The following is a 25,585-nucleotide window of genomic DNA, read 5'->3' on the forward strand; positions in this document are numbered from 1 at the left end:
CAAAAGTTGGTTCTTTGAGAAGATCAACAAGATTGACAAGCCCCTAGCTAGACTGACAAAATCAAAAAGAGAGAAGACCCATATAAACAAAATAATGAATGAAAAAGGTGACATAACTGCAGATCCTGAAGAAATTAAAAAAATTATAAGAGGATATTATGAACAACTGTATGGCAACAAACTGGATAATGTAGAAGAAATGGACAATTTCCTGGAAACATATGAACAACCTAGACTGACCAGAAAAGAAATAGAAGACCTCAACCAACCCATCACAAGCAAAGAGATCCAATCAGTCATCAAAAATCTTCCCACAAATAAATGCCCAGGGCCAGATGGCTTCACAGGGGAATTCTACCAAACTTTCCAGAAAGAACTGACACCAATCTTACTCAAACTCTTTCAAAACATTGAAAAAATGGAACACTACCTAACTCATTTTATGAAGCTAACATCAATCTAATACCAAAACCAGGCAAAGATGCTACAAAAAAGGAAAACTACCGGCCAATCTCCCTAATGAATATAGATGCAAAAATCCTCAACAAAATACTTGCAAATCGAATCCAAAGACACATCAAAAAAATCATACACCATGACCAAGTGGGGTTCATTCCAGGCATGCAAGGATGGTTCAACATAAGAAAAACAATCAATGTATTACAACACATTAAAAACTCGAAAGGGAAAAATCAATTGATCATCTCAATAGATGCTGAAAAAGCATTTGACAAAATCCAACATCCGTTTTTGATAAAAACACTTCAAAAGGTAGGAATTGAAGGAAACTTCCTCAACATGATAAAGAGCATATATGAAAAACCCACAGCCAGCATAGTACTCAATGGTGAGAGACTGAAAGCCTTCCCTCTAACATCAGGAACAAGACAAGGATGCCCGCTGTCACCACTGTTATTCAACATTGTGCTGGAAGTGCTAGCCAGGGCAATCCGGCAAGACAAAGAAATAAAAGGCATCCAAATTGGAAAAGAAGAAGTAAAACTGTCATTGTTTGCAGATGATATGATCTTATATCTAGAAAACCCTGAGAAATCAACGATACACCTACTAGAGCTAATAAACAAATTTAGCAAAGTAGCGGGATACAAGATTAATGCACATAAGTCAGTAATGTTTCTATATGCTAGAAATGAACAAACTGAAGAGACACTCAAGAAAAAGATACCATTTTCAATAGCAACTAAAAAAATCAAGTACCTAGGAATAAACTTAACCAAAGATGTAAAAGACCTATACAAAGAAAACTACATAACTCTACTAAAAGAAATAGAAGGGGACCTTAAAAGATGGAAAAATATTCCATGTTCATGGATAGGAAGGCTAAATGTCATTAAGATGTCAATTCTACCCAAACTCATCTACAGATTCAATGCAATCCCAATCAAAATTCCAACAACCTACTTTGCAGACTTGGAAAAGCTAGTTATCAAATTTATTTGGAAAGGGAAGATGCCTCGAATTGCTAAAGACACTTTAAAAAAGAAAAACGAAGTGGGAGGACTTACACTCCCTGACTTTGAAGCTTATTATAAAGCCACAGTTGCCAAAACAGCATGGTACTGGCACAAAGATAGACATATAGATCAATGGAATCGAATTGAGAATTCAGAGATAGACCCTCAGATCTATGGCCGACTGATCTTTGATAAGGCCCCCAAAGTCACCGAACTGAGCCATAATGGTCTTTTCAACAAATGGGGCTGGGAGAGTTGGATATCCATATCCAAAAGAATGAAAGAGGACCCCTACCTCACCCCCTACACAAAAATTAACTCAAAATGGACCAAAGATCTCAATATAAAAGAAAGTACCATTAAACTCCTAGAAGATAATGTAGGAAAACATCTTCAAGACCTTGTATTAGGAGGCCACTTCCTAGACTTTACACCCAAAGCACAAGCAACAAAAGAGAAAATAGATAAATGGGAACTCCTCAAGCTTAGAAGTTTCTGCACCTCAAAGGAATTTCTCAAAAAGGTAAAGAGGCAGCCAACTCAATGGGAAAAAATTTTTGGAAACCATGTATCTGACAAAAGACTGATATCTTGCATATACAAGGAAATCCTACAACTCAATGACAATAGTACAGACAGCCCAATTATAAAATGGGCAAAAGATATGAAAAGACAGTTCTCTGAAGAGGAAATACAAATGGCCAAGAAACACATGAAAAAATGTTCAGCTTCACTAGCTATTAGAGAGTTGCAAATTAAGACCACAATGAGATACCATCTAACACCGGTTAGAATGGCTGCCATTAAACAAACAGGAAACTACAAATGCTGGAGGGGATGTGGAGAAATTGGAACTCTTATTCATTGTTGGTGGGACTGTATAATGGTTCAGCCACTCTGGAAGTCAGTCTGGCAGTTCCTTAGAAAACTAGAGATAGAGCTACCATTCGATCCAGCGATTGCACTTCTCGGGATATACCCGGAAGATCGGAAAGCAGTGACACGAACAGATATCTGCACGCCAATGTTCATAGCAGCATTATTCACAATTGCCAAGAGATGGAAACAACCCAAATGTCCATCAACAAATGAGTGGATAAATAAAATGTGGTATATACACACGATGGAATACTACGCGGCAGTAAGAAGGAACGATCTCGTGAAACATATGACAACATGGATCAACCTTGAAGACATAATGCTGAGCGAAATAAGCCAGGCACAAAAAGAGAAATATTATATGCTACCACTAATGTGAACTTTGAAAAATGTAAAACAAATGGTTTATAATGTAGAATGTAGGGGAACTAGCAGTGGAGAGCAATTAAGGAAGGGGGAACAATAGTCCAAGAAGAACAGATAAGCTATTTAACGTTCTGGGGATGCCCAGAAATGACTGTGGTCTGTTGGTTTCTGATGGATGTAGTAGGAACAAGTTCACTGAAATGTTGCTATAGTATGTAACTTTCTTGGGGTAAAGTAGGAACATGTTGGAAGTTAAGCAGTTATCTTAGGTTAGTTGTCTTTTTCTTACTCCCTTGCTATGGTCTCTTTGAAATGTTCTTTTATTGTATGTTTGTTTTCTTTTTAACTTTTTTTTTCATACAGTTGATTTCAAAAAAGAAGGGAAAGTTAAAAAAAAAAAAAAAAAAAGAAAAAAGACAAACAAGGAAAAAAAAAAAAAAAAAGATGTAGTGTCCCCTTGAGGAGCCTGTGGAGAATGCAGGGGTATTCGCCTACCCCACCTCCATGGTTGCTAACATGACCACAGACATAGGGGACTGGTGGTTTGATGGGTTGAGCCCTCTACCATAAGTTTTACCCTTGGGAAGACGGTTGCTGCAAAGGAGAGGCTAGGCCTCCCTGTATTTGTGCCTAAGAGTCTCCTCCTGAATGCCTCTTTGTTGCTCAGATGTGGCCCTCTCTCTCTGGCTAAGCCAACTTGAAAGGTGAAATCACTGCCCTCCCCCCTACGTGGGATCAGACACCCAGGGAAGTGAATCTCCCTGGCAACGTGGAATATGACTCCCGGGGAGGAATGTAGACCCGGCATCGTGGGATGGAGAACATCTTCTTGACCAAAAGGGGGATGTGAAAGGAAATGAAATAAGCTTCAGTGGCAGAGAGATTCCAAAACGAGCCGAGAGATCACTCTGGTGGGCACTCTTACGCACACTTTAGACAACCTTTTTTAGGTTCTAAAGAATTGGGGTAGCTGGTGGTGGATACCTGAAACTATTAAACTACAACCCAGAACCCATGAATCTCGAAGACAGTTGTATAAAAATGTAGCTTATGAGGGGTGACAGTGGGATTGGGAATGCCATAAGGACCAAACTCCACTTTGTCTAGTTTATGGATGGATGTGTAGAAAAGTAGGGGAAGCAAACAAACAGACAAAGGTACCTAGTGTTCTTTTTTACTTCAATTGCTCTTTTTCACTCTAATTATTATTCTTGTTATTTTTGTGTGTGTGCTAATGAAGGTGTCAGGGATTGATTTAGGTGATGAATGTACAACTATGTAATGGTACTGTAAACAATCGAAAGTACAATTTGTTTTGTATGACTGCGTGGTATGTGAATATATCTCAATAAAATGATGATTAAAAAAAAAAAAAAAAAAAAAAAAAGTTCTACCACCAACTTGTTGGCAGAGAATCACTTAACATTTAGCCAAGAGTGCCTTCAGTTAAGCTTTTCCCTCTTACCACTCACTAAAAGGACTCCAGACACTCTGAAACTGGTACTATCTGTTCTCTATCCCAGCACATCTATCCTCTTGATTCAAAAATGCGTGTCCACTTAGTGAAAGCATGCAAAAAGACAATATGTAGAGGCAACCTGGGAGCTCACCAAATTGAAAATATTTAATAAATTTCTCTTGCCTCAAAAAATTTAAAAATAATTAATCCTCATGGAAAAACTCAACTTTGGCCCTCAAATTAAAAAAAAAAAAAAAAAGGCAGAGAAGGAAGAGGGAAGACAGCAGAGTAGAAGCTCCAAGAATCACTCCCTCCAACAAATAAACCACCAAACTGGCAGGAACTGACTGAATCTACTATTTTGGACTCTGGAGTCTAGTGGAACATTGTGCAGCATCCAGGGAAGAGCTGGAAGGAGAGGCTGGTAAACTGCAGTAGTATCAGTGAATTTAACCCTCCATACAGGGGCTACCACCCTCCCAGCCCCCAACTATGTGACAGGCAGCCACAGTGACTCCAGTCAAGGCTCCTGGTACAGCTTGCTGGTGCCAGAGTGGGCTATAAGGACCTAGTCCTCCAAAATCCCAGGGTGTATGGTCTGATCACTGATCACAGCCTTTTTTTTTTTAAGCAGTTTTACTGAGATATATTCAATGCACCGTATACACCATATAATCCATCCAAAGTATAATCAATGGTTCAAAATATAATCACAAAATTGTGCATTCATCACCACAGTATATTAAAAGGATTATATACCATGACGAAGTAGGATTTATTCTTGAAATGCAAGGATGGTTCAACACAAGAAAATTAATCTATGTAATACACCACATCAACAGAATGAAGGAAAAAAAAACACATGATCATCTCAATTAATGCCAAAAAAGCATTCAACAAAATCCAAAATCTTTTCTGATAAACACACTGAGAAAACTAGGAACAGAAGCAAACTTTCTCAGCATAATGACCATTTATGAAAAAAACCCTCAGTAAATATCATACGCAATGCTGAAAGACTGAAAGCTTTCCCCCTATGATCAGGAATAATACAGGATGTCCACTGTCATCAGTTATTCAACATTAAACTGAAGTTCTAGCCAGAGCAATCAGGTAGGAAAAAGAAATAAAAGGCATCCTTATCCCTATTCACAGATGACATGATCCCATATGGAGAAAATCCCAAAGGCTCCACAAGAAAGCTATTAGAATAAGCAAATTCAGAAAAGCTGCAGGATACAAGGTAAACACACAGGAGTCACATTTCTATACACAAGCAATGAACAATCTAAAAAGGATATCAAGAAAACAATTTCATTTACAGTAGCATATAAAAGAATAAAATACCTAAGAATAAATTTAAGCAAGGAAGTAAAAGATTTGTATATTGAAAACTACATAACACTGCTGAATGAAATTGACGAATTCTTAAATAAATGGAAAGACTTCTATGTTCATGGATTGGATCATTAAGATGTCAAAATTGCCTAAAGAGATCCACAAATTCAATGCAATCCTTTAATTCCAGCAGCCACCTTTGCAGAAATGGAAAAGTTGATCCTCAGATTCATATGGTATTGCAAGAGTCCCCAAATAGCCAATACAATCTTGAAAAAGAAGAACAAAGCTGGAGGACTCACCTGTCCTGATTTCAAAACTTACAGCAAATCTACAATAATTAAAACAGCGTGGTACTGGCAGAAGGACAGATATTTAGACCAATGGAATGGAATTAAGAGTCCAGAGATAGATGCACATACCTATGACCAGCTGATTATCAACAAGGGTGCCAAGTACATTCAATGGGAAAAGAACAACCTCTTCCACAAATGGCATTGGAATAACTGGAAATCCACACGCAAAAGAATGAATGTGGACCTCTACTTCTCACCATATACAAAATTAATTCAAAACAGATTAATGACCTAAACAGAAGACCTAATACTATAGAAATCTTACAAAAAAAAAACACGAAAATATCTGCAGGACCTTGTACTAGGCAGTGAATTTTTAGAGTTTATACCAAAAGCACCAGCAACAAAATAAAAAGTAGATAAAATGAACTTCATCAGAATTAAAAACTTTTTCACATAAAGGCTATCTTTAAGAAAGTGAAGACAGCCAACAGAATGGAAGAAAATATTTGGAAAACATATATTTGAGAAGTGTTTAAGATCCAGAATGCATAAAGAATTCTTACAACTCAACAACAAAAAGATAAATAACCCTATTTAAAAAACAGGCCAAAGATTTGAAAAGACATTTATCCAGAGAAGATATTCAAATACCCAATAAGTGTGTGCAAAGATGCTCAACATCTTTAGCCATTAAAGAAATGCAAAATAAACTCCAATGATATACGACATCACAGACGCTAGGATAGCTATTAAAAAAAACAAGAACTAACAAGTGCTAACAAGGATGTGGAGAAACAGGAACGCTCATATGTTGTTGGTGGGAATGTAAAATGGTACAGTCACTGTGGAAAAGTTTTTGGTTCCTCAGAAACGTAAATAAAGAATTACTATATGACGAATTACTATATGACCTGGCAATTCCACTCCTCAGTATATACCAAAAGAACTGAAAGTAAGGATTCGGACAGATATTCCGTACACCAACATTCAAAGTAGCATTATTCACAATAGCCAAAAGGTGGAAGCAACCCAAGTGCCCATCAACAGATAAATTGATAAGCTAAATGTGGTACATTCATGCAATAGAATATTATTCAGACACAAAAAGAAGTGAAGTGCTAGTACATGCTACAACATGGATGAACTGTGAAGACATGATGCTGAGTGAAATAAGCCAGACACAAAAGGACAAAATATTGTATGATTTCTTATATGAAATACTTAGAATAAGCAATTCATAGAGACAGAAAGCAGAATAGTGTTTAGCAAGGATGGGGAGAGGGGAGAATGGGGAGCTACTGCTACATGAGTATGAGTTTGGGTTTGGGAGGAATGGTCTGGACATAGACAATCATGAGTTACATAGTACTGTCAATGTACTTAATGTCAAGAATTGGTCAATTAAAATGGTTAAAATGATTTTTAATGTATACATATTTTACCACAATAAAAATAAGTTAACTAATTATAAATTAATAAAAATAAATAAGGGCAAATTCTTGGCTGCTATCATACATATGATCTGGGAAATGAGGGTGCAAGGCCCAGATTTTGACAGTTACCTAAATGTATTATTTTCCAGGCTAGGACCCCAAATGTGGATCCCAGCTGTCCTGACTGGGTCCTGGAAATGGCCTCTAAACAGCCAAGACTGAGAGCAGCCAGGTCAGCTTGCCGCTGCAGGGAACCAGTGTTCCTTGTACATACAAAGCATCTAGCCAGGAAGCCTGAAGGAGTTGGTTAACTGGCCTCAGGTACAGGGTTGAAGAGATGGAGGTGTAGAACCATCCATTCTAGTCAGTGCCTACAGTTCCCAACCTATCCCCAGCCTGCCCCCACCTACCCCTGGGCTGCAGTCCCCACAAATATTCCCCATTCTTGTTCTACGCCATTTTCCTGCAGTAAGAATTGATTACGTGCCCCAAGCCTTTTCCACTGGATCATCTCCTACTCATCCTTCAAGACTAACTTAAGAGATGACAAAGAGACATTTCTTACCTCGGAGCAATGCTGACTACTTCTTTGTGTTCCCAGAGCAAGCTACTTTAGAGTAGGGTCTGGGTCTTATTCACTCGTGTACCCCAGTAACTGGCAAAGTGCTCCTTAGTTAAGTACCCCATAAGTGGCTGCTGATCTCAGTTACACTTCAATGTTGATGACTTAACAGGAAGTTCATTGGGCTCTTCTATCTAATGAAATACTAATAAATAACCCAAAGTGAACAGCTCAAATTAGCTAGAACCGTCTAAAATTATCCTTAAAATTCATAACTAGAAAGCAAAAGGAAACTCCTAATGAAAATAGCCCTGTTTGACAGATAGGCAGTAAAAGGAGTGTTTACACTGATAAGGTGTTCTAGGATGCTGAGTCAGGTTAGCGAAGTCATTTCAAGTTCAGTACATGTCAAGCCTCCCTACAGAAGACAACACAAAGACAACACAACCACTGCATGTTGTATGCAAGGAAAGGAGCAGGAACAAAGAAGGTATGGCAAAATGGGGAGTCAGGATGGAGAAATTAACACCTAAAGCTGTGATCCCTACACTCTGGCTCTCTGATGTGTTAAAAAATATATGGGGACAGCTCTAATTTCTGTATTAGAAGGTAGGTTGGAGCCCACAGTTCACACAGGACATGTCACAGGAGTCACATCATATGTGTGACTGTATCAACACAATCGGGCTCAAACAATAACTTCTTACATTAATATCTTTATACACTGAACATCTTTAAATTGAATTGGAAAAGAGACACACACAAAAAATGTACCAACAAACTATAAAACCAGACAACACTGAGGCCATCAGGTCTACTACAGAATAAAGAATAATATAGAGAGTACACAGAATTCAGGAGAAAATAATTATAATGTGATCCGGAAACAATACCTATGGCTCTAGATGCTTAAATACCAAAGCATAAAACATAGATTACAACAAATAAATTTGAGATGTTAACCTAATGAAGTAAATACAATTTCATCTGCATCACGGAATATAATATTCAAATATATATCACTGCTTTTCATACAGCACTTTGAATTTACAAGCTTTTTTATACACATTATATCATTTGATCTCTGCAAGCACCATGAGGCAAGCAAGGCAGCTCTGAGGAAACAGGCTCAGACCGTGCACATGAGGTCACAAAGCTAATAATGTTCAAGCTGGGACTCCACCCAAGTTTTCTGACTCCAAGTCCAATATCCCATAGCAATTAAGAAAGAAAAGGAAATCAGAGTCACACTATGGAAAAATCCATACTTACGGGAAGAATTTATGTTATTCAGGAATATAAAGATTATCCAGCCAAATAGGTAAAATAATTCTTCATGCAGAACTAAAGTTTGTTTTGGAGATGAGATGGATGATTTTCTACTACTCATCTTTTCAGTTAAAAGCAAAATTTGGACATATCCTTGTCTTGCTGAAAAACCGTACCTCTTGGAAGCCAGATGCAGAAAAGGGAACTACTACTATTCTGGACCAAGAAGTATAAACACAATCAAGTCACTCCCTGATTTGAAATCCCTTATTGACTCCTCATTTGTCTTCAGGATCAAGTCTAAGTTCCGAGTTTTGCCTTCGAGGCATTCCCCCCTGGCCCTGGGATGGCAAATCCTGACATGCCTGCCTTTTCTCTCTCCTCCCACTTCCACACCAACAGCAGCCAACAGTAAGGATCTGATACAGTCCCCACTGCCAGACAGGGTCCCCCAAATCCATCCCAACACAACACTCAAGTGAGCCGCCCCAAATGATTTCCAGACATCAGAGGTGGTGCTGGGATGAAACCTATAGGCGTCTTTGATCTGGCCCACGCCCACCTCGCTAGCTTCATTCATTTCCCACCACTCCTCTCCCTGCATCTCTGTCCTCGTCACACCGACTCCTTTGGAGTCCCCAGGTAGGCCATGGTCTACCTGCGACACAGCTCAGTGCTCTCCCTGCCGACACAGCTTGGCCGCCCCTTCACCACCTGCCTAATTTTACTCACCTTCAAGAGCTCAGGGCTCCTCCTCCAGGAAACCCTCCCTGACCAGGAACTCCCGCCTCTGGCGTGTGCTGGGCCTGCCTCCAGGGCTCCCATGCCGCCCGCACCTGGCGCTACCACAGCCTCGATCCCCTGGCCCCTGGCTGCCTCCTCCTCAAATCTGGGGCTCCTGAGATCTGGAGCGTCCAAGCCCCCACTGCCTCGAACAGTAACCATCAGGGTAAGTGCTGAATGTGTGCTCCACAAATGAACAAACAAGATCTATTTGTTTATGGGGGAAAAAAAATCTCTGGAAGGAACACAAGAAACTTAATAACAAAGGTCACCTGTTCTGGCAGGGAAGGAGAACAGAGGATCAGGGGGCAGGAGCAATTCAGGAGAGACAATATGTTTTAAAACTTTTAAATTTTAAAACTATAAATGTAGCATCTGTTCAAAAGTCAACTTATAAACAACAACAACAACAACAACTATTTGGGAGATGGAAAGCAAGAGAGAGTTCATGAATGCCAAGGAAGGGTGAGCTGGTTGGGTGGAAACCTGCGGGAAGCAGAAAGAGGGAAGAGCCAGGTGTGCTCTCGTAGGCACAGCCTGACTCAACCTAAAGAGAAGGGAAAGGGCCCTGGGGGGTGACACCGCGTGATTCTGGGGAGTGCTCCAACCCTCCTCCCTGTAACAGTGACAAGCCGCAGGCGGATGAACCCAGACTGGGGAAACACTGAGGATAAGAAGGGTTTTATTTTGTTCTAGCATACTCGACGGAAGAGTATGTGCCAGACATGTCCAAAAAAAATCAAACAAAATGCTTTAAAAGACTCAGTGAATTAGTACCAGAATATTTTAATAAGATTTATTTTCTAGGCCCTCCAACTCAACTCTTTGGCTCACAGTTAAACTCAACATAAATCAAGTTGAAGTATAGATTTTGTTAATAAGAAGGAAGAAGAAAAAAATAACCAGCAGGTGACAAGTAAGCTAAAATTTGGGGGTATCCAGAGAATAGAGGAATTCAAAATAAATACCCTAATGAAAGGGTTCATCGTTTCCAAGCTTAGCAGATCGGCTCGTGTTCCCCACAAAACCATGCTGAAGTACTAACTCCAGGTCCTGTGAGTGTGGACTCATTTGTAAATAGGATCTTTGAAGATCCAATTAAAATGAGGAGAAACAGAAGCAGGGCAGGCCTTAATCCTATATGACTGGAGTCATTATAAGAAAAGGAAATTTGGACATCGAAGAAACCAGAGGAGGAGACAAAAAGAGACAGACTGCCAAGTGGCAGAGGTAGAGGCTGACTGCCAGCAAGCTACTGTCAGAAGTGCAGACTTGAGAGAAGGCACAGCTGCCTCCGTAACATGAGCCAATAAATCCTATTTGTGTAAGCTGACCAGTGAGTGGTGTTTGTCATAGCTGCCCTGGCAAACTAAGACACCAAGGAAGCAGAGTTTGTGTGGGGTTTGTTCATTACTATTTCTGCTTCATCATTTCAACAGAAAATGCCAGGCCTGAAATTTCTGAAAATTTTAAATGTTCACTTACTTACACTGAAACATTTCACTAAGCAATCTGTGAATGCTATAAATTATCAAGGAAAAAAAGGTATAAATACTTAATCCCTAGCTGAGCTCTGTAAATTTTATTTCTATCCTTGGAACACTAGAAGGGGAGCAAATAGCATCCACAGGAAAAATACCGTGCATTCCCAACCTCCACTACCTAAACAGGAATGTGAGCTTCTCCAGCAAACTGTTAACACTCAGTCCACGTCTATGATTTACTACAACCAGGGAAACCAAGAGGAGTAGAACTGCCGGCTCATACCTCAGTCTAGAAGCGGAAACACTGATCAGAGAGACAGGGATGAAGGGAGAGGCAAGAGCAGGGGGTTGTGCAGACAGCAAGGAGAGTGTCCCATTCTGCCAGGTGGAAGTACACACGATGGTGTAGCTGTGCCCTGCACAAGGGCACGCAACGGCCTGCATGCTACCTGCTGGTGGGTACGCACCACAGAGCAGGATGGCCTTTATCTAAACCTTGAAGGGTAAGTTTCTTTCCTTTGCAACAAAGAAGGGGAGAAGAAGCAGCGAACCTAACAGCTCAAAGGCACGAAATAGGAGGGCTTACTCAGGCAGCTGAAGTCAAGCCCTGTCAGTCCCTCTCCCTGTTGGATGGGAAAAGAGACCTGTGATGGTTTGAAGCTGAACGAACCCCAGAAAAGATCACGTTCTTTAAGCTAACCCATTCCCGTGGGTGTAGACGCATTGTGGGTGGACTTTTTGGTTAGGTTATTTCAGTTGTGGTGTGCCCCAGGTGGGTCTTAATCCTCTTACTGGAGTCCTTTGTAAGAAATGAAATTCAGAGAGGCACGCAGAGAAGCAGCCAGAAGCTGAGAGGACAGATACAGAAGCTGAGAAAGAAAGCCACAGATGGAGAAGCCAGAAGCTGAAAGCAACGAGAGCCGACACCGCCATGTGCCTTGCCACGTGACAGAGGAGTCCCGGACTGCCAGTAGCCGGTCTTTGGGGAAAAACCATCACCTGCTGATGCCTTGATTTGGACATGTTCTTGGCCTCAGAACTGTAAGTTTGTAAGTTAATAAATCCCCACTGTTAAAAAGACAGCCCATTTCTGGTATACTGCATTTCCAAACAGGAAATAAAGAGACAAAGAGGAGCTGCTTCATAGGAGAACGTGAAGCCACGTGGAGGATCCCACCAGCAATGGTGTGGTGGGGGTACAGGAGGGGCGTGCACATCCTCCAAGACTCCACAGGAGGCGAGTAGGTTTCCATGTTCACATTCTGCCAGAAATGAGTGCGTGTGAAGGAGCTGCGACACAAGGCAGAAAGATCAAGTAATAAACCTGGCCACCAATTTCAAATTTTTCCAAAGTTATCATAGACATCAAAGGATCACTTAAGTTGGCCTTCACCAGTCAAGTAAGAGTTAATTTTATTTATGAAGAGAACAGTTAGAAAAATCAGAAATAAGTGATCCTTAAGCAGAATCTAAAATCCTAACACTGCCGTTTGGGTTAACTTGAAGCATCTCTGCTCCTGGTTTGACTGGGACAAGTGAAAGTAAACATTATCATTCAGATCATATTCATAAAGGCCTCATCTAGTCCTCTGCAAGCATTTTTTTTTATGAAGACCAAGCAGGCTTTTATTGAAGACTTTCTTTTAACAATATTATAACAAACTGCACTAAAATTACCTGCCATAAACTATCAAAAGGCCATAATCAATGAGCCTCAGACAATTAGTCTGGCACTGCACATAAACATTTTAAATATGCATACCCTTTGACCCAGTAATTCTACATCTAGGGATTTATTCTAAGGAAATAACCAGATATACACTATATATATATGTTTACGGATCTTCACCACCAGGTCACTTTAAAGTGTGAAAACTGAAAACAATGCAACACTATGGGATCAGTTAAATGAAATACGGTATATCAATCAGTGGAATACAAAGCAATTATTTAAAAGATGCAGCTTTATCTCTCCATGCCTACTCCCTCCCCCAGCTATGGGGCACAAAAGCCAAGGTCCCAAGATTCCACATGCCATGGGAAAATATAGATTCCTCAAGAGCTATTAAGGGGTGCCTTTATATTTACAGATATGGAGAGATAGCCAGTTTATATATAAGATGTGTAACATGATCCCATTTTAGATCTCTTTATCTTTTTTAATGGCATTGTTGCAAATGTCCACATAGAAAATAATCTGGAGGACCCCACATCAAATTTAAGTGTTCATTGTCTTTCAGTAGAAGGAATACAAGTAATCTTGCATTTGTTCTCAATTTTTATAATTAGCATATATTATTTATAAATCAAAATTTAAAAAGCTACTTAAATAGAATGAAGGAAAAAACACATGATTATTTCAACAGACGCAGAAAAGACATCTGATAAAACCCAGCACCATTTCTTGATGCAAACACTCAGAAAACTAGTAAAAAAAGGAAACTTCCTCAACATAAAACCCATAGTTAACAACATACTCAATGGTAAAAGATTGAAAGCTTTCTGCTTACGGTCAGAAACAAAATAAGGATGACCACTTTTATCACTGCTATTCAACATAGTACTAGACATCTAGTCAGAGCAATTAGGCAAGAAAACAAAATAAAAGGCATACAAGTTGGAAAGGAAGAAGTAAAACTCTATTCACAGATGACAGGATCTTTTATATTAAAAAATCCAAAGAATCCACAAGAGAACTATTAAAGCTAATAAATGAAATCAGCAAAGTTGCAGGGCATACAAGATTAACGCGCAAAAACCAACTGTGTTTCTTCACATCTGCAACGAACAATTCAAAATGAAAATTAAGAAAACAATTTCATTTGCAAAAGGATCTAAAAGAATAGAATATCTCGGAATAAGTTTAACCAAGAAGATGAAGGACTTGTTCACTGAAAACTACGAAACATTGCTGAAAGAAATTAAGGAAGACCTAAATAAAAGGCAATGCATCCTGTATTCATGGATTGGAAGACTTAGCCCTGTTAACTGCCAGTACTACCTAAAGCAATTTACAGATTCAACATAATCCCTAACAAAGTCCAACAGCCTTTTTTGCAGAAATGGAAAAGCCAATCCTCAAATTCATATGGAATGGCAAAAACAATTCTGGAAAAGAAGAACAAAGCTAGACAACTCACACTTTCCAATTTCAAAATGTACTATAAAGCTACAGTAATAAAAACAGTGGCATAAGTACAGACAAACAGCCCAATGGAATAGAACTGAAAGTCCAAAAATAGACCTGCACATCTACAGCCAACTGATGTTTGACAAGGGTGCCAAGTACATGCAATCGGGAAAGAACAGTCTTTTCAACAAACGTTGCTGGGAAAAATGGATGTCCACATGCAAAAGAATGAAGTTGTACCCCTATCTCACACCATAAACAAATTAACTCAAAATAGATCAAGGACCGAAATAAAAGAGCTAAAACTGTAAAACCCTTAGAAGATAACATAGGAGCAAATCTTCATGACCTGGGACTCAGCAATGGACTCTTAGATACAACATTTAAAGCACAAGCAATAACAGAAACAATAGGTAAATCTGATGTCATCAAAATTAAAAACTGTTTTGCATCAAAGGACATTATCAACAAGTTGAAAAGACAACCTACAGAATGGGAGAAAATAGTTGCAAACAATATAACTGAGAAGGGCTTAATGCAACAACAACAAAAAAAGACAACTAAAAAAATGGACAAAGAATTTGAACAGGCATTTTTCCAAAAAGGATATACAAATAGCCAATAAACATATGAAAACATGCTCAACATCATCAGTCATCAGGCAATGGAAATCAAAACCATGAGATATCACTTTACACCCACAAGGATGGCTATTATTTTTTAAAAAAAGAACAGAAAATAACAAGTGTTGGAGAGTATGTGGAGACATTACAATGGTACTGCATTGTTTGTGGAAATGTAAAATGGTGCAGCCACAGTGGAAAGTAAAATGGTGGCTCCTCGAAATATTAAATATAGAATTACCATATGACCGAGCAATTCCACTCCTAGGTGTTTATCTAAAGAAAGTGAAAATAGGGACTCAAACAGATACTTGCATACCAATGTTTATAGCAGCATTATTCACAATAGCCAAAAGGTGGAAAAACCAAAATATCCATCAACAAATGAATGCATAAACAAAATGTGGTAGATACAATGGAATATTATTCAGTCATAAGAAGAAATGAAGTTCTAAGACACGCTGCAACATGGATGAACACTGAAAACGTGCAGTGAAATAAACAAAGCATGTAAAAACAAATATTGTACGATGCCACTTATTTGAGATATCTAAAAATAGCAAATTTGCAGAGATAGAAAGTGAATTAGAGATCACCAGGGGATAAAGGAGAAGTAGGAAAAGGGAAGGGGGAGTTTTTTGCTTGGTGGGTATAGAGTATTTGTAAATTAAAATTAATTTTAAAAGTGAAAAATATAAAATAAAACAAAGCTACTGACTATGTATATGTACATGTAAGTCTGTATACGTGTGTGTTTAATTTTAGAATTAAATTGCTATGAAAGCAAAGTCTATGTCAGATTCTTAGGACAGGAAAGCTTCTAAACTGGAAGTTTTGATAGTTAATAGGAACCTTTAACATTAAAGGAATTCGTAAATATATAAACCTAATAAATGTGTTAAGTCTCATTGTATTTTCAAAATAGGCTTCCTTACCTTTTCCAGGACTAAGATTCTGGTCTATAAAGACCTTTAGTTCTCCATTGGCTTCTATTAGACCGGCCTGCAAAAAATAAATACTGGTTTATAGATACAATATCTAAAAGAGCTACAATGCTAAAAGCTGTTAATAAAGCATCCTTGTCAAAGGGCTGGTGAAAAATAAGGTCTTAAAAAAGGAAAAAAGGTCACCATTACACAAATAACTGCTTGAAAATGCAAATGTATCTCCCTTCCAAAAACCAGCTCATGAAGGAACATCCAAGTTTTAAAAGTGAAGCCAAAGATCAATCAACATACCCCTCTTAGCACAGCATCAGTAAGACGCTGCGGGAAGCACAAGAAGCTGGTAGCTACCCTTAGTCGATAAATTATTTGGTTGACTAAAATCTGTCTGTGAAAGATCATTTGCAGATCTTAGCCTTTAAAATTTAGTCCTTGGGATAATAATGAAATGCCAATTTTTATTTATTAAACCAGGAAACATATTTTAAATGATGATGTCTGAGGTTGGCAAAGGTGAGACGAGACAAGCACTTACTGCTGGTGGAAGTGGAAAATTCATTCATTCATTTCGGAAAGCTGGTGATATAATCTGTAAATGTATCAAGGACCTCCAACTTGGTCATACCCTTTGACACTGATTTCTCACCTATGGATCTCTTTTTAAGAAGTAAAGCAGGTGCAGCACACATTCTTTCATGCAGAAAGAAAAGCAGGGGCATAGCAAGAGGCCATACTGTCCATTTATGACCTTTAATTAGTTTAGAACTGTGGGAATGTGCTTGACATCTCTGACCCTCAGTTTCATAAACTGCAGATAATGATACTGACTTTACAGGGCTATATAAGAAATAAACTAAACTACAAAATACCTAGCAGAGTGCCAGGACAACAAGCGCTTGAGAAACGATGTGTGTGTGCATCTTACACAGGCAAGGCTAGGATTGGTTATTTACAGCAGCCAAAACTTTACAGAAAATTTAACACAATGTCTGTAACTTATGGAATACCATGCAATCATTAACTGTGAAAACTTCAATGACAAAGAAAATGCCCACAGTAATGCCAAATGAAAGGTAGCACAAACCCAACATAAAGAGTATATATACAGACGCAAACACAGAAAAAAGAGAGCTTGGAAGGAATTACCCAGGGTTTGAAATTATCAGTGATTTGTTTTCTACTTTTATTTTTCTGTATTTTCTATAAGACGAATTCAGATTTTAACAAATCAGCCTTGGACATTCTAGCAAGAATGCATTGTTAGTATTTAATCTTGTGTCATAACTGTTTTCCCAAGTGGGACTAATTTTTTCTCTCTTCCTGAACTTCATCTGAGTGTCAGAAGGAAGCATCTCCACCCCTGTCTATCAGGTGGTTCTATGGCAGGAGAGGGTAGAACACCTGATCTGGTCACCAGACATTAAGCACAGACGTACACCTGCATACGCACAAGCACATCCTTATAAATGATATGACTGGCAAATTCATCTTAGCCAAAGAATGCCTTCCCTTTTCATCATTCCTGGATCTTCATCCACATCAGGGAGGAAGGACAAGCAAGACATAGAGAAACTAAAATCCTTGGGCTGGGGTGAACACTCCAAGAAAATTTCGGGAGGCATGGCAGCCCAGATGTTCGTAGAATTTACACTCGTGTAAGCACGGTCGCCTTCCACATGTCTGCAAAGTCAAAACCAAAAGTATGCACAGATATACTGCCGATTTCTGGATCTTCTTACTGACAATGAGAGAAGGTATTAAGAAGAGATCTTTGCGGACATCTCAAATTAGTCCTATTTCTCAAGGAAAGCGAGTGTGTCTTTCCAAACTTTTATTCTCTTCCTACTCTTAGCAAAATATAAGTCTCTAGAGGGCAGTCATCTAAGGCCAAAGCCCTAGTCCCGAGATGGAGGCTCCGATGCTTAGACCCCCAGAATTAGAATTTATAAAGTACACACGCACTGCAGCTTAAGCCCAAAGAGTACACATTTGTGAAGTTCACGTAAAACATTAAAACATCATTAGAAATACCCAAGAATCCACTGCGTGACACTGGTGACCTCAGGGCAGTGGGATCGTGAGATAGAACGGGATTTGTTTCTTTAATTAAATGCAAAAATAAACAAAAACACCGAACAGCATTAATCCACAGAAGAAACTGCAGTCATGCATTCCTACCTCTATGACTTAACCCCTGAAAACAGAAATCATGGGTCATGTTGGGTACAAAGACCCCAGGCTTGGAGGCAGGCGCCCATGGGCCCAAAGCCCTGCAAGGCCACTTGCCACTCTCAGGTGACCTTAGGCAATTTACCGGAATCCTTCAAAACTCCTTCTTCCTCTCTGGGATGAGGATAATCAGTGGCTGTCCTCAGAGCTGTCGTGAGGAACACATGAGGGGTTATGTATGGGTAGGGCCAGAAAGGTCTCCTGTGAGTGATCTAAACCATTCAGAAACACAGCACCCCAAAAATCCCTACTATATAACTCACTCTGCTGCAGGCACTCTCCTCAGTCACCTTCTGGTGAGATTTTATAAGAAATGGGACACAATATGCACTTTATGCTAATTCACTGGGGGGGAAACTTGACAGAGCCGGAGCTAGCAGGAAAACCTGGATGATATGATGTTGATGGGGGGCTCTGCCAGGACGCCTGGGCCGGGAGGGACGGATCAGAGACCCAGGCACACACAAAAGGGAAGCTCAAGTAGGGCACACACAGTGTCCAAATCTAGGCCTTGAAAAACGAAGCCCAGATACCCACATGAAGGTCCCCATCACACTGGCCTCACATGCTATGATAAAACAGGCTCTGGAGCGCCCGGAAGCTGGGAGACACCTGTGGTTCATGTTAAGGCGACAGACAGGAGCTGGGAAGCTGGGCTGCACCGCACGGAGGACTCCTCCTGACCCTCTGACCCAGCACCCGGCTCACGGAGGACACCCCGCCAGCAGGTGCTCGGGTGGCCAAGATAACGGAGAGTCACACGGCCAGTCACTGCACAGTTGATGCCACAGAAGCCAAGACTGCGGGGACTCTCTGCTTGGACCAGTTAGCGTGCTCCAGTGATACTGTGACCTCCGCAAACTCCGCAGTTACTGGTCACCAGTGAGAACACGCAAGACACAGGGGCCTTGGGGCTAGGAGCGCAACAGGGTCTGGGTCTGGACTGAGCCCCCCGTTATTCACAACCACCATCAGCAGATGAATGGATAGACAGAACTGATATATGCACATGATGGAGTACCATTCAGCCATAAAAAGGAATGGAGTTCTGACACATGATACAGTATGACAAACTCTGAAGACACCACGTTGAGTGAAGTAAGCCAGAATCAAAAGGACAAATATTGTAGGATCTGACTGATATGAAATCATCAGAATGAGCAATTCATGGAGTTAGAAACTAGAATACAGGTTACCAGAGAGCAGGATGGGGCTGGGGAATGTGGAGTTAATACTTAATAGGTACAGGGTTTCTGGTTGGGTGATGGAAAAGTTTTGGTAATGAATGGTGGTGATAGTCACACAATATTGTAAATGTAATTGACACCAGTAAATTATATATTTGAAAGTGGCTAAAAGGGGAAATTTAGGTTGTATATATGTTACCAGGATTAAAAAAAAAAAAAAAAAAAAAAAGCCATAGACCTGTACAACCCAGAGTGAACCCCAGTGTAAACTATCAACTATCAACTATAGCATAATAGTACTATTTCATCAGTTGTAAACAACGGTATCACACTGATGCAAAATGTTAACAACAGGGAAAACTCTGTGTGGGGAGGGTGTTATATGGAAACTCTATACTTTCTGCATGATTTTTCTGTAAACCTAGAACTGCTCTAAAAGCAAACAAACAAACAATGAATGAAAGATGGAAAAAAAAGCTGGAGCCCCAGCTTAAGCAATTACCATCTGTGACACCATAACCTCTGTAAGCTTCAGCTTCCCCACCCATAAATGGAGATAATAATAGTACCTAGCTCTTCAGGTCTATATGAGAATAACATGAAATAATAAATGCAAAGCACAGTGCCTAGCATTGAGTGAAGGATCAGGAAATACTAGCTATTTCATTTTAATATTAGTGTTGCTATCATCATTATCATCAGGTAATCAAATAAATACTTAAAACTCACCATGGCCAGTGGAAAACCAGTGGAAGTGGGTCAGTATCTGCCACACACACATGTGCAGGGTAGACCACCTCCTCCTGTGCTCAAGCGCACCTCCGGGCAGAGGGCACACCCATCAGCCTATACCTAATCAGCTCCTCCCAGTTATTCCCTATCACATCCTCCCTGTTTTATCAGCTCCACAGAAGTATTGCTCTCTGAATTTATTCTGTTCACTGACTTCCTTGTTTATTACCTGTCTTTGCCACTAAATAACGGTAGCAAATGAATAAATGAGGTGTAACATCTATGTAGTTGGGGATTAGTGGTAGAGAGGAGGCTTACAGTAAGGGGTAGATAGATGCCTTAGGTAGAAAAGCCGCTTTTCATTAATGGGATGCAACCAGAGGAACAAGCACTGGCTCCTCTCCCCTGGCAGCAGAAATGTGCTATTTTTAATGCGTGTTGAAGGCACCATAAGAATAGTATCTGTTTACTGCCGACTAATGAAAGTCTACTTTAAGCGGCCATCTCAACCAAACCAAGGGCAAGTCCAGCCCTCTGGGTCCTCTCCTTCCCACTTCCCACCCAAATGAGAGAGAAAGAGGCCGGGGAAGTACAAGACTAGAACCAAAACCCAAGCCCAGCTCAGGGATCCACCGTGACCCTGTCTGCGCTTTGAAAGCCACCCCACCACGCACAATTACCACTATGTTACTGCTCGGAGTAATCGGTTTTTAATACATGCCAACACGGGCATTTCCAAGAAGAATGCAAATCACCCAGCATCAAAACGGAAATCTCCTGGTAGTATGTCAGAAGCCTTTGGCCTTTTCTATATTTCCAATGCTTATACATCCACCATTAATTGGGTAATAAATTCCCATTTCTGAAGGTGGCAAGGTAATTCATAACAGAGCAACACAGCTGCTGAGATGACAGGCTTTCCTTTGCTGTTTCTCAATCGCGCTCCTATTATTTCTGCAGTGAACCATAGCAGTGATAATGAAAATCCGCAATCACACCGAAATTCCAAAACCCAGGAAATCCAAAGTACCAGAGAACACACACACACACAAACTATTCTAAGAGTGGAATACTTTAATAAGAGCCTTACGGGAAGACTTACGCCCCATTTAGGTCAATCCTAATAAAATTTAACTTGTAATCTCCAGGGCTGTACTGTACCAGGTCCCAGTGGAAATGCAGTGGACACCCTGGCTTTGGCTGCCTGGCACAGACCTCCTCCTCCTTCCTCCCCTCTCTCTATTTCAGCCACATGGTTCTTGCAGTAGCTGCCAAGCCAGTTAATTTGTCAAGGAGGAGGCCAAACACAGTCCTCCAGGAGAAATTCTGGAACTGTGATGAAGAGGCCAATCTTCTTTGCAAGCCTCAATTTTATGACATAAAGCTCAGAGTAATTAGATGACTTATGGATCAGGAAATAAAGAAAGCCAGTTGGCAAAGAGAGAAAAGAATGAAGTAAATCCACACATTAAGTACCATCGGGATGGAAGTTTTAACATCTATGGTTCTAGCCATATGTGAAAACAGGCATCATTTTTGTTCCTGGATTCCAGGAATATCCTTAAAATAAATTCCTTAGTTAAAACTATGTTTCTGACCTTGCAATTCAAAAAGAACCTAACATGAAAAAGCTGGCCTAGGATATTAAAATATGCAACTACAGTCCACTAATTCCATTAACCATGTGTGTGTCAAGTCAGGGCGTGATACCTAATAACTAATAACCTAACAACCTCTTGTGTTTCATATTTTCTCATTTATCGTTCAGTTTTCTCCAGTGAGAACCAATTAATGCTCGGGGTGACCATGACATGCGGTAAAGACAACATTTAAGGCAGGGTTTCTCAGTAGTGGTGCTACTGATATTTGGGACCAGATAATTCTTTGTGGTGATGAGCTGTTCTTTATTGCAGGATATTTAGCAGCATCCCTGGCCTCTACTCACTAGATCCAAGTAGCATCACCCAGTTTTGACAAACAAATATATCTTCAGACATTTGCCCTGGGCGGGGGGGACAAAATCACCCCTGGTTGAAAACCACTGATTTACAGGCAAGATTTCGGGCACTACGTTGTCTCTGAAAGAAAAAGTCATCTCTCCAGGGTTGCCTGAATAAATAAATACATATATACCTGGCCAAATTTTCCGCCCCAATTTTCAATTAAGTATATTAGGCCTAGAAGATAGGAAATTTGCACTAAGAGGAAATCAAGTAGTTGGTCACTGTGGCTGCTTTTAAAAGCCTAACCTATCTTCACAAGGCACAGTGACTAGCATACCCCACAGTCTTACGTGCACAGAAAATTATCTCTATTTCATAATCCAGTGTGTCAAAATCACGAAGGAAATGCAAGCTCTCCTTTGCATATAGGAAATTAGAAAACAAAAATCCTATTTAGAGTTCTTTTGTTCATAGATAATTTGAAGAACAGTAATTTAAAAATTGTCTGCAAACCAACAGGGGCGGATATGACTTTTTTATTGAGCCCAGCCTGGGAAGGCAGATCTCTGTCACTCCCGAGCCAACAGGCCCACAGCACAGCTGCAGCTGGAGCGGAGCGCCTCCAAGAGGGCTAGTAGAACCACCCACTCACCCAGCACACTCCTCTTGGCTAACGTTTGTAGCCAACAGAAGACCAAGGAAATGATGGAGTGTGGCTTCCAAGGCTGGGTCCTTCCTTGCTCTCTCTTGGATCCCTCACTCTGGAGGAAGCAAGCTGCCATGCAGTGAGGACATTCGAGCACCCCGATGGAGAGGTCCCCTTGGCCAGGAACTGAGGCTGCCTGCCCACAGCCATGTGGGTGAGGGCTCTTTGAAGCAGACCCTCCAGCTCCCGCCAAGCCTCCAAACCTGGCCCACACCGTAACTGCAACCTCACAAAAGACCCCAGGACAGAAGTACCTGGCTAAGCCACTCCCAAATTCCTGATCCACAGAAGCTATGTGGGATAATAAATGCTTACTGTCACTTTAAGACACTAAATTTTGGGGTCATCTGTTTTTATAGCAACAGAAAACTAATATAGTAATTAAAGATTTTTCTCCAGAATCTAAAAGAAAAAAATTGTTTCATCAACCTGGCAGTCATTCAACATATTTTCGAAGGAAACGTCAGCAGTACTATGCCAACTTTGGTTCGAGTTTCTTGATGTAATATTACATCTGCAATAGTGCCTTTGCAAATTGTCAAAGACAAAGGGTCATGACCAAAATGATTTATCTAAAATTCTCCTTATCTTCAAGATAAATGACAACACTTTTAAAGTCCTTTTTCTAAGGAGTGAGGACCTCGTCAACAAGTGCACTAGGGTGCCATTTGGTCAGCCACATCGCAGCCTGCTGAAGAAAAGGAGAGCCATTTCCAACAACCGAGAAGTTAAAGTGATTTTACAGTGAGGAATATCAGAGCAGCACAGACCCTCTATAGCTCAACTAGTTTCCACATATGACTAATCTAAACCAGCTTAGATATTTGTTCACCCTACTCTTATATGTCCAAAGACATTGCACAACGGATTTGCCCAAGTCAAACCCAAATCTAAAAACCCTCCTTAGATACATTCCTTCTAATTCTGCTTTCTATAAAGATAAGCTGGCTAGCACAGAAATCATTTGTAGGCTGGAAGATGAGCATACCCATACAGAGACACCATTCTGCCTACTCCAGGCTAAATATCTTAGGAACAGTAGTGCTCAAACATTTTTTTTTGTTTACATACCATCCATATGTGCTACCCATTCCTACCAGAACTACTCTCAACATGCACAGTGATTAGGATGCAGGAAGGGTGGATGAATGGGGACTGGCATTATATGTATCATTTAATAAAGACCTTGCTGACCTCACTCCCATCCCTTTAAGAATCAGTATACTAGAATATTATTGAATTATTTATGACCAAATGGAATTCAGTACAAAAGCTGGTCTGTCTTGAACCCCTATACAAACTACTTTAGTTACATATGGAAAGGTCATTAACATCATCACCTAAGAGAACTGGATCTCACCTTCCAAAACAGTACAGCTTCAGCCTTCTTATACGTGTGCTTGCTTTTCTAAAACACCACCCTTCCTTCCTGAAGTGTAAAAACCCAAAGGATAACTGAATAATATGATAAAGAACTCATTGGCAGATAATGATGAAGAACAGCAAGAACCAACTTAGTAGGCAATTATTTTCAATCCTTCCTGGAAAAAAAAAATCACTATGTTGCTGATCCAATTACAATTTGTCATCAACTACAACACAATCCACATAAGTTGTGTAAAACCACAAGTTACGTTTAGTCCGTCATTCCCAATTCCCAATACAAAATGTAACATCGCACTGACTTGTCTTTCATTACTCACTATTATCCAACTTTAGAAAAGTCTTTCCAAAGACTACCAATTTACCAAGATATTTATTCTACTTTACTCTTAGGGGTTCCAACCAAATGTGAAGATGAGCTCTCTTACAATCTAGCAGTGTAACCCTAGAGAAGCTTTGGGGTTTTTGGGTTTCCATTCCTACCTGAAAAATGGGGACACCGCCACCAGTGCTATCTACCTCACAACTTCCTTACAAAAATTACACAGTAAGATATGTGGACAATTTTTACAAGGTGACCAACTGTCTCACTTTGCCCAATATCTAGGGGGTTCCAAGAACGCAGGATTTCAGTGCTAAAACCAGGAACATCCCGCGCTAACCAGGAGGGGTGGTCACTCTCAAGTAAAGTGCTGCTAGTCAAATGTCAGTTGTTATTAGTAACACAGTCAAGTATCTGTCCATTAACAAATGTATTTATATATATATATATAATTTACCACCACCCAGAAGGTAATAACACAACCAAGGGGGTCACCTACCAGCCTTTTGAGCACAACCTCCTGCCAATTTTCCACTTCCCTAGGGCAAAATAATCTCATCACCAGATCACTGCTTTCCTGAGAATAGAACTGAAAATGACTGGCTCACAAATTCTTTTTTAAAAGACAGCATTCTTTTGGCCTTGTTAATCTTCTAATTTCAGTAGCATCCGATGATTCTCTAAGTACATAAGGCTCCTGTTTGGACTCATCCAACTTTGTAGAATAATCTTCCCCTCATTTTCTTCCCTTATTTTAGTTTGTGTTTCATCTCCGTTGGTACTTAAAAAATTACAGCAGTCCAAATCCCTGCCACAAATTCTATTATTTAACACTATTATCAGCATAATAATATACTACAATATATCCAATTATAGCTTCTTTATGATTTTTTTAATACAAAGCCATTCTTATAGGTCTATATTTAATAATGATGAAGCTTCAATTATACAATCGCACATACTGACTCATAAAAAATACTGCTGTAATGCCTCCAGAAACTCACCATTCACATAAATCTTTCTTCCTTATGTTTTATAG

At 40.0% G+C, this 25,585-nt stretch overlaps 1 protein-coding gene across 5 annotated transcripts in view; it reads right to left on the reverse strand.

The window, feature by feature from the left end:
- TFDP1 (transcription factor Dp-1) overlaps positions 1 to 25,585 on the reverse strand; it is a 127,769-nt gene that overhangs the window by 58,006 nt on the left and 44,178 nt on the right. For 4 of the 5 annotated variants that reach the window (XM_037800454.1, XM_037800452.1, XM_037800455.1 and 1 more), the window contains exon 3: positions 16,036 to 16,102. In XM_037800454.1, the coding sequence (XP_037656382.1) occupies positions 16,036 to 16,102 (67 nt within the window). Of the gene's footprint in view, positions 1 to 16,035; positions 16,103 to 20,189; positions 20,232 to 25,585 lie in introns of those variants that run through there. The other variant, XM_037800456.1, reaches the window with a different exon arrangement.

The sequence above is a fragment of the Choloepus didactylus genome, chromosome 12, assembly GCF_015220235.1.
Source record: "Choloepus didactylus isolate mChoDid1 chromosome 12, mChoDid1.pri, whole genome shotgun sequence".
NCBI lineage: Eukaryota > Metazoa > Chordata > Mammalia > Pilosa > Megalonychidae > Choloepus > Choloepus didactylus.